The sequence below is a fragment of the Phaethon lepturus genome, unplaced genomic scaffold (assembly GCF_000687285.1).
Source record: "Phaethon lepturus isolate BGI_N335 unplaced genomic scaffold, ASM68728v1 Scaffold57512, whole genome shotgun sequence".
NCBI lineage: Eukaryota > Metazoa > Chordata > Aves > Phaethontiformes > Phaethontidae > Phaethon > Phaethon lepturus.
The window spans coordinates 4,578-15,511 of NW_010523787.1; the positions used below are offsets into that span (position 1 = coordinate 4,578).

Below are 10,934 nucleotides of genomic sequence, written 5' to 3' on the forward strand. Positions count from 1 at the left end.
CTTGCATCAGCATGCTCTTTGTGACAAATCTGCAAGTTAATGGAATGGTAACTTAGAATACGCTCCCTCCTCCGATGCTCTTTGAGGTGGGGAAAGAAATGGAAATTTCCAGAATAGGTGAAGTTATTCCTAAGTATCTGTGTTTTGTGGGAACTTGATCTTATAACAAAGTAGCTTGGATTTTATTTTTTGATAGCCTCTGAAGGCCATCTATGTTTTACTTATATTTGACATTTTAAACTCTCTGAACACATGCAAGCTAAGTTACACCTTCTGTTTCTAAAGACAAGCCAGTTGAGCTTCGAAGTTTAAAATGGAACAAGGGAAGAGCCACAGTTACTAGAATAACAAAATTAAACTTAGCAAAAGTAATGAATTTTATTTACAAATACATGTATGAGGATTACAAGAGAAACACACTAGGGAAACGCCATCTCAACAAAAGCAATGATTTATTGGTAATGGCATTAAATGAAACAGATTGACAGTCTCTGGTTATGGTCAAGCAATTATCCAGGAGTTGTAGATAAAAGTGAAGATCTCTAATTGCGATAAGGCCTTCCAGTGTCTTTTGCGTCCTAGTGGCTTTCTCCTTTTTTGCCAACTACCTGATAAGAGGAAAAAAAACAGAAATAATGTTCAACCAAAAAAGTCCTGCCAAGTATTTTTTAAAGTCTCAAAATAAACAAGTGCAACTGAATTTTCAACTAAGTTAATGCATTTAAGCATGCATAATTGTAGCACTTGCAGAAGTCATGATTCCATTTAAAAGGTTAAGAGGGACGCTAGACACACCAGAAACCTTATCTTTAGTACTAATACAGACAGCAAAGCATCAGTCTCATTTTGAGAAGAGTTAGAAAACAGTAACTGCAAAAGAACAGACCATGCTTAATAACATATGTTATATAAAAAGCATTCAACCTTAATACACTACATAAAATACTACAGTGGGAAGAGAACCACTGGGTGCTCAACTGTAAGTTTGTTCATATCTCTTGGCATCCTTGCTATGTACCTCACTGAGAATGTTTACCTTATAATGCAGTTCAAACTTATAAAGCAATCTGGAAGTCACCTGATTTTCAGTTATTCCTTGTCAAAACATTATTCCTTACCAAGTCTCCTTCCAATCTCCAATTCTGCAAACTCCACCTGGAATCGGTCAGCTTAGTGCTTCCCTTTTCTGAAAAGATCACCACTGCCACCAGATTGGTGAGTTGATTTGCCAGCCAACAGCAAGTGCGACTCCAGCACTCTATATACTGCTATGCAGGTTTAAAGTTAGCGTAGTTCACTGCAGAAGGGTATCCAGTCCCCTTCATTAAGATAACTGAACACAAAATCCTGAGAGCAGGAAACGATGCCATTGTAGTCACTTTTCTGAAAGGATCCTCACAGAATTCTAGTGCTCTTGCAGACCCTTGAAAAAACAGCCATTTATAAGCCAGACCAAAAGAAAATAAGTCTTCAAGTCAAAGACTTCAAAATGCAGGAGGGGCCTTGGGCAAGGCACTGATTCCCAACTCATTTCCGTCTAACTAGAGAGCAGCACTTGTGGTTCTGGCAAGGTGTAGTCAGAATTCACACAGAGATTTGAAGATCACACTAACAGAGCATAGAATTTCCCATTACTACTCATAATAACGCTGAAAACGGTGTAAAGCCCTTCTTGCATTCTAACCAACAGACTGCTATAGCAAATGTGTTAAGTATTAATTACCTCTGCAGTTAAATGACAATATACCACACAAGATTCATGCAAAGTGAAATAGAGAACCAGGGGCAAAAACAAGAACAAACCAAAACCCCAAAATCCAAAACACCCACAGTCCTGAACTAGGGAAGTCTCATGGACACACTGGAAGAGTTCTTCTTGATCCTTCCCCTTTTTTCACTGCTTGTCAAACTTCAAGAGGGAGACTTTTTCACTATCCAGCTGCTTTTTGTCAGCTGAGTTATCACCATCACAAAGTAATTGAGATCTACTGATGAAAAATACTTTTAAAAACCATTTTCACCTCCAAGGAACCCTTGACCAGGAGCATTTCACCAAGCTGTAAATTCAACCTAATGCTTAAGGTCAGGAAAATTCTAATCTGACAACATGAGGGAAGAAGAAAAAAAAAATCAGAAACCCAATCACTTGCATTAAGATCCAATTAATCAAGTTTAAAAAAATAATAGTTAAAATTGTCAAGAAGCAATATTTATTCTTTGTGTGTTTCCAAAGCAAACAACTGTGTTCACACACAGATTAAGCAAAAAAAACCCGAAACAAAAAAAAACCAAAAAACCCCACAGTTAAGAGATTAAAGATTAGGTGTTAGCAAGTGTGGAACATCAATGAAAAATATCGCTATACCAGTCCGAGTCAGAAATTGACAACTCGCCCATGTGTATTATCTGTGAAAATCAATCACACTGATATGGACATTTTGTAATCACAGGTCAAAGAAACCCATTTTCTGACCATCCCACTCCACACATTCCCAAAAGTAAATGGGTTATTTAAACTCAAACCAAACAATTGTCATTATTATTTTCTCAGAAGTAGATCCACTTTCCTTCCTTTTAAGGAAAAAACCTGCCATCTAGTGCATTCTAAGGTAGTGGTTACAGCCAGTCCCACACAAAAGATGACTGTTTTGGAGCAGGCTTTTCTTCAATCATTCGGCTTTTTCCACAAAGCATCGGTCCAGGACCTGACAGTGACAAAGACACAACCAACTCTATGGTTCATTACCAAGAGTAAGACTAGAAACACTGGATTACTGAACCTTCTGGAGCAGAGTTGGTTTTGTTTCTTTGTTTTAAATATAAAGAAAGAGGTCGAGCAAGTTAAAGTTAGTAGGATGCTGTTGGAGAACCCTAATCAGGCCCATATGTACACTCACTCACCAGCTCCTCACTGTGTCTTTCCTGAGCAGATGCCCAGTGCAACTAGAGGCACAGCAGAGAGTAGTATTTTGCAGCCCATTCTTGCTTGCCTATTACTACTGACGGGTCACAACAAAGAACACCATTAAGCTCCACTAAGATACTAAAAATCAAGTCCTGGTAAAGCATTTCACAAACTGCATCTCAAACAGCTTTACAAAATTCAGTACGGGCTGAAAAATTAGTTACAGAAAATAATTTGTAAAAGTACCGTATGGTATGCCCTTAAAAAGTCAAGTTCAGGACAACAGTGGGACAGAAATTTGGTAAGACTGAAAGGTAAAGAGAAGTGTTTAAGGTAAGATTTGGAGCGGGGAGTGGAGGGCAAAGAGGAACTGATGAGTCAGAAAGTAGAGAAGGCTTTTCCTGATGATAGAAGGTGCAGAGAAGGTGGCTCTTGCATCAGTGCTGAGATTGTGGAAAGGGTGAAAGAGATGCTAGATGAGCAGAGGGAGCAAAGAAGGGAGTAGTGCAAGACCACTTCAATCTTATTATTACTTTTTAATTTCTTCTGCCTTTTTAGTTCTTTAGAAATGGGAAGTTAAGCTGAAAAACAAACAAACAAAATGTTACAAGAAAAAAAAGCAGCAGCATGTAGTGCAAATAAGCAGTTCTGAGTAGAAAGAAAGCCTTCATTCAAGAAGGGACAAAAAAATATCCCACAACCTGTCGATATTGATCTATGTCCCAGCCTCAACACTGAGCAGCAGTATGTTTTATTCACTAATACCAGAAATAAGGAAGAACTATACTGGACATCAACAGTTGCATGCTCTTCCAAAAACAAAAGCATGTTTACAAGTTCACCACAAGATTCACAGGAACCCACATAATACTAAGCTATAGTAATATAGCTAATACTAATCAATAGTAGAAAACCCACAGAACTTGCACCTTTACTCTACAGTTTTAGCTGTCTGCCCAACAAAGTAGACCAGCTGAGCATCTCTGGGCATCAGAAGCAGATCTCAAATGTAACCTACTACAACTCAAATGCTGCCCACTGTAGTAGTTTGCATAATCATTTATGCCTTAAGCCAGACCCTGTGTGGACAAGAAACAGCAGCATGAACACTTCTGGTGTTAAGGATATTTTTTAAAAGAAACAAACATGCCTTTAAATCAAGCTTTTCCAAAAGCATTTCAGAATATATTAAATACATATAAGAAGGGAATATTCATCCTAGTCCTCTGCTGTTGAGGGCCTCTTCATTTAAACAGGGCAAAGAATAGGTCTCTCCCTACTACTCTGTGTGCTTAACTCACTACACTGTAGTCAGTTCTACGCAGAATTTTTCCTTGGTGACCCTTTCTTCCATCACTCCGAAGACTTCCCTCCTCCCCAGAGGATAAAAGTCAAGTTGTACAAGCAGCAGGACACACACAACAATACTAAAACAAGTTTGAAAGTAGCTTTTATAACTTTACTCATTCAATTCATCAATACCAACTATATGCAAGAAAATGAAAGAAATTTTTTTTACAGTGAGACAAATCAATCACTGGAACAACCTCCACAGGGATGCGGCAGAGTCCCCATTGCTGGAGGTTTTCAAGATGCAATGGGACAGGGTGCTAAATAATCTCATCTAGGCTCCCTTTCCCACACAAGGTTGGATCAGGTGATCTCTTGATGTCCCTAACAGCCTAGGCTGTTCTGTGGTTCTATCCATGTCCAAACTAACTTGAGGCCAAAATCACTCATGAAGGACTGACTTAACTATACCTGCTTAGTACTTCCGTTCTTTTTCAGAGTAGATAAATTTCAGCTGTTTGATAGTACAGTTTTTACATACTGGAAAAAAATGCCTCATTTACATTAAACACACGAACTGACTCTGACCAACAACAGGCAACTCTTCTTGCAACCCTGCTGGAGTCAAGCAGAGCAAATATCAGTTTTCCTCAACTGTCTGAAGGACGTGAGACCTGCAGTTATGCACCTTAATAATCAATTGCTGAGCTGCTGTAACTAAAAGCATGTGTTCAGATCCCACCCCAAATGGGAAGCAAAATACATTAGCCTGATCCTTAGCACAAGTCACTCAAACCAACGTGTTGGTTTTGTTTTTTACTTCAAAACTGAACGTGCATACAATCAACCGAACAGCAATGTGATCAATCACAAAAACGTGACTGAAATCACATCCATGTCCACTTCTTAATTCAAGCCCTGCAAATAAAATATTTGACAGATTCTTACAAACACTTCTCAAACTCAAGGAAAAAAAAAAGCATTCCCCCATCTTGTGGTTCATATAGCAATACTATTTCTATCCTAATTAAAAGAGACCTACGAAGAGTAGAGACAGACTGAGATGAGGGAGTGAGACAGATGAAAGCCAAGGAGCAGTGTGGGTAACTACTCAAGGAGGTGAAAAGAATAAGGTTTCCCAGTTAACCTACAAACTTAAACATAATTAATGTCCAATGCTATATTAAGGTGTCACAACTGGCAGGATCACTGAAGAGAGGAAACACAAGTTAAAATTCCTAAGAGCACTGCAACTCTGCCAGACTACACATCCCATTTGTTATGATGAAATATTTTAACAGCCTAATACTAAACCTACATATTCAGGAAGCAAAATAGAAAAGTTACATATAGAGTCAGTGAGTATCAGAAATGAGACAGGATTAGCCACTTCATAACGCAGTAACACCTGCTCCTCTATTTAAGGCTATTCTGACCACTTCCTCAGCATCCTGATGTTGCCAGCGCAATGCTAACACCATGGGACTGTTTGGTGCACATATAGTCTTGTAAGTTTGCACACCCTCCCTTCCATTTAAATGAGTCAAGCCTTTGTGTCTTGTGACACACTCCTTGATGGTTCATTCATTCACCTGCAAACTTCAAGGAAGCCAGAATTGTTAACTGGCATAGTATTTACCATTTACCATAGTATTACCACATAGCAGCTTCCAAGCATCCACACTGTATCTAAAACACATATCTGTAAATCCCCTCTAACTACAGTAGAGGGATGAGATGCCTGGAGACCCATGCTATTTTTAAAGCCTTTATAGGCTTTGTGTGAGGGCAAGGGTGAATTAAAACATCCACTCCCCACACAAACATGGACTGGAGCTCTGATTGTTCCAGCAGTCGTTTCAGGCTAAGGCAGTACTGTGTCCACCACACTAACACCTTGTCCATGCAACTTAAAACACTGTAGGAAACGCATGTAGTGGGGGCTCAACACTGGTCTCAAACCCATGTAAAATTCTACAAAGAACTGCCTTGCTTTACCAAGTGCACCCCAATCAGGATTACCAATTCAAAAAAAAAGAAAACAAACCAATCACTACTTTAACAATCAGAAGGTCAGGTTTAAAGAGTGCACTTGTTAAAAATAAACTTTCCGTACTTTTGAAAGCAAAACTAATTTACAGAGTTTACAGAGAGCTGCAAGTGAGACAGACATCAAATACTGAGTCAGAGTCCCATCCCCCTCACAACAATACCAGAAAGTACTGCACATTAAAATAGTAATTGCAAAACTCATTGCAGGGGGTGCCCCAATATCATAAGTACTGACAAAAAAGCCATATAGAACAAAAAAATGTAAGCAGATTGTAGATCAATTAATGTATTTCTAGTTTTGGGACAATTGGAAGTGCTGTATTAGTAAAGTCTAAAATTGATATCCAGTTAACTTCAGCACATTAGAACAACTTTTTCAATTACTTCCAAGTAGCATTGAAAGGCAGCAAACTGTTATTAACTTATTACCTGCAAAGATATTAAGTTTTACATGTAGAAGTTAAGATCAAGTTTTGATGTTAACAATTCCAAGTATGTGACAATTTGGCGAGTGTTAGCGTTTTTAATCTTCTGAAGTTATAGGTTATTTGTGTAATAAATTCTGTGGTGCTTTCAATGTTATTGGTCACCCACACAGTAGTTTGTAGGCAGGTGTTACAGCAGTATTTGCCTCTTACAAAGGCTACTAAGTTTTAAAGCAGTTTATTTTAAAAAGACTTACTACATTTTGAAAAAGTTGTAAGTAGCTTTAAAGTGTAAATCCTTTCAAACCCGTTTCACATTCTCAAAAAAAAAAAAAATCAAGAATCTAGAGTGCCTTATTGCCTGGGCTGTGGTGGGTGTCTAAAGTCATACTGTAACAAGTTGTTTGCTTCTTCATTTCCTCTTTAAAAAGCAGGTATGTTTAATATAAACAGACACCTTGTGACCAAATATTCTCCAGGTCTCAAGCTTAATGTTGCCCAGTGAATAAAATCCTTCGAAGCAGAAGTAAAATCGATCACAAGGAGTCTGTTTTTGTACATGCAATTGCTTCTCTACTTCCTGAACTTCATCAGAAGAAAGTTTAAAAATCATTAAAAAAACATACACTATAGACAACATTGTAACTTGACACTTCCTCAAGTTTTCATATATACATTCTTATTTTTTAAAAAGTTGATGAACAAAAACTTGTAAGCAAGACGAAAGATCTGTAAGATAAAGCTACACATTTTCTTTTGGATGCCAAAACTACCTTAAGTTATGGAACTGTAATAACAACCAAGTGTATTTGTCCTGTCAATACATTTTTGAGTAGGTTTAAAACATTCAAAAGTGCTTTCAGGAAGAGGACTCACTCGCTTGAAGTCATTCATATTTGTTGCTTGGACTGGAGTTCCAATAAATGTGAAGTATGTGATTCTTGTTGTCTCTTCATCACCATGATTGGATTGGACAAACAACTAAAGAAAAAGACCCAAATACAAGAGTTAAGTTAAACTGTCCTTCCCTGAATTAATATATAAAAACGTTAAGTGCCCAAGATATTTTAACTAACTAAATTAACACTTTTTCCAATTACAAAGGCCTCTGTAACCTTTAGAGAAACTAGTGTACTCTTATTTTAAATAATGATTATATAGAATGCTGTTATTTTCCTGGTAATTTGTTTGGATTTTCCCAGCTTTTACCTCCTACCTGAGACCACATTCGGCGAGCAAAAACAGGATTTAAGAAGTCATAATTCACTATTCATTCATAATTCACTGGGATCTGCCTTGAAATGAAGTTAAATATCAACTTAACTATGCTTGCTGAAGCCCCCAAGACTATTCATGTGTAGTTTACTATTACAGATTGCATTATTATGTGTTTTACAGCATGAATATTAGTTCTATGAAGTTATTTTAGGGTTTCAAAAAATACCAAACTTCTTTTGAAACATGAACTAAGAAATTATTGCTGGAACCACTACACTTTAAAAAACGGACAAATGAAAGAACAATTTTTTGCATGAAGTAGTATTAGTAAGGAACTTGGAGCAATGAAGTGTTTATGGATCTTTCCACACTTCATTGTGAGCATGGAGAAAGGAGGAATGAGAAAGCGAAAGAGTAATGGCATGAGAAGCAAAGGAAAAAAAAGGCGAGGGAGGACAACAGGTAGGCAAGGGAGAGCATGCATCACACCCTTTCCACAAGCCATAATCCATACCTATCAAGACGTCCTTTCTGCCTCCAAAATTGCCTGTGCCACAGACCACTAAATGCTGGAGGGTACACATCACCACATGCCTGCCTTATAAATTTTTCTGTGACAACACTGGATGCTTGCAAGTGCATGACAAGCAAGACGGACTGCTGACCTAGACCAGTACAGACATTCACCCCTCTAAGCAGCTTCACTGCAGTTGGAAGACCGTGTATTTTCCTACACAAACAAGACCTATGGAAGGTGAGGGTTGAAATGCTGAAGAAAGTACTCTTCAGACAGGAGCAGAAGAGCATGTCAAGGACCAACTTTTGTCAAACAGAGGTGTACTGCAGTGTGTTCAGAGATTCTGTCTCAGTAATGATATGAAAAGTTCAACAAGTACAGAGAAAACAAATGCCACGAAGTAGCAGTAATGAAGAGAAGCACACAATGAATAGGGAAAACCAGCATTAGAGGTAATGAATTATACAGATTAGCAACTACAGGGTATAGAATTAATAATTAGAAAAGTAAGTTAACTAACAAACCTAGCAGTGAGATAGATATATATATCTATGTATGAAGTATGAACTTGCTAATACTGACATGGAAATGCTCACTAAGCATGTCTGATTATTCATGGCAGAAAAACAGGACAATTTGTGTATATGACAACTTTGCCTCCTTCAATTCATTAAGAACCAAATGGAAGATTTTTATTCACAGGGCTATGTAAGCAAGCAGAGCTTCATCACCTGCGCTGAAAAGCTAGGTAGAAGACAAGATGATTAGCTGTCTTGGTTTTGGGTTTAAATACAGAATCCAGGTTTAGCCTGGAAACTAGGGGAGTGCTACTGCAGCACCCACATGCAAAGAGTGCAAACAAGCAGAACATCTATTTGATCATCTTATCACTTGCTTAGTGTTTGCACATCATCCTGTCTAAAGCTGACACAGGATTTTATTAAAGAACAAATACATAACTTGTACTTGTCAGCACAGCTTTGGAGAATATAAGCCTACATGACCTACCTCCATTTCATTTGGGGAAGGATAAAGTTGGTCACAAAGGGTAACTCCATAAAAATAACAGGTGTGAAAAGGAGTTACTTAGGTTTGTCTCCCATTACATTTAAAATAATTGCTAGTAAACACTGCTAAGCATGAAAGCAGCTGACAGATCTGAAATGCAGTCCAACAACAGTGGTTTAGAAGTTTCAGAAACTTTTTTACAGAAGAAAAAGTATGATGGAAAGATTAACGGTGGATCAGTGTTTTGGAGTTACCTGTAACTCATAATAAGCTGAGTGACTTCTGTGGCCAGCCTACTAAAATATAATTTAATTCAATCCACTGTAAGTCCATACATTGGCAAATGCATAACTCGGGCCACAAAAAGCATTTCCATAGAAAGAATTCAGGGGTCATATTGGAAAAACAGTTCAACGCAATACTGCAGGAAACAAGGCTAGCACAGCACAGGATGATGTCAAGCATAAAGCAATTCCACATCAATTTAGTCATTGTACATATTGCACTAGAACCTGTATTTTTGAAATGGAAGAGGAGAAACTGCACCTGCGTTTAAGAGTCAAAAACCCTATGTGAAATCTGCGGAAAGTCTCTTAGAGCAAGAGAATTAGAGAGCTCATTAAAAGACAAAGGTGCTTTGATTACAGCACTTAAGAACCCTCTCAGAGGGCAGGTACTGAGTTTAAAGATATGGCAAGTGCTTCACTTGATACTCAGAAAACTGTCATTTCTGCAATCAGGTTACTGAGAAAAAGGATTCCTCGTCTCCTCAACTCTTCAAATGAAGACAAGATGCCTTTTAAGAAGGTATATTAGTAAAAATGCAAGTTGTGTTAAACAGCACGCTAACTCATGAAGAGGTGAAAGCAAACCTTATGTCTCATACTAGGTCAGAAGAGACGCTGCGTGCACATGGCCTTGTGTCACCTTCAATTCCTGAAACACTTTTAGCACAAACATACAGTATGCAATTGGCAGACAGAAACTAGGAACATTTGCAATGAAAACAACAAACATGCACAGCTTTAAAAGCAAATTAAGTTTTCAGCCTGCACAGACATCAGAACAGCAGCTTTACTTACAGTTACACTGTTAACATTCTGAAATTTTACATAGCGAAGCTGGACAATACCATCTTCCTTAATATCATCTGGTGTCAGCTCCAGGGCTTGAGTTGGTTCACTTCTTTCTGCTTCTTCAAAATCCATAGATCGAGGAAGGTTGATAAAGATTTTTATGTACTTTGGACCTTGCCCTGTGTTAAAACATAGGAGTGGTATTCTGTTGTTTAAGTATATTTTCAAGATGCTGCTTGAGAAGCCCTCGCTTATCAGTGTCTAGATGCCACTCAAGGAAGACATGAGCTTCTGTAGTTCTAGTATCTTATCTGCCAATCTTACATCACCACCCTGGATACTGAAGGACGTCCAAAGCTGCACTACGCATGTATGTGTCAGAGACAGAATTCTACAGAAGAAAATCCAATACAAAATCTAAAAATAATAGTAGTTTTGTTGTG

The 10,934-nt window shown here is 38.0% G+C and overlaps 1 protein-coding gene across 1 annotated transcript; it reads right to left on the reverse strand.

Moving 5' to 3' along the window:
• Nucleotides 1–342: 342 nt before the first annotated feature.
• On the reverse strand, nucleotides 343–10,665 carry LOC104617003 (thioredoxin-like protein 1). The gene is made up of 3 exons (XM_010282203.1): nucleotides 10,498–10,665; nucleotides 7,549–7,653; nucleotides 343–608 (listed from the first exon to the last, which is right to left on the reverse strand). Exons 1-3 carry the CDS (start codon nucleotides 10,621–10,623, stop codon nucleotides 579–581), a joined length of 261 nt encoding a protein of 86 aa, XP_010280505.1. The 5' UTR covers nucleotides 10,624–10,665; the 3' UTR covers nucleotides 343–578.
• Between the last annotated feature and the right edge of the window lie 269 nt (nucleotides 10,666–10,934).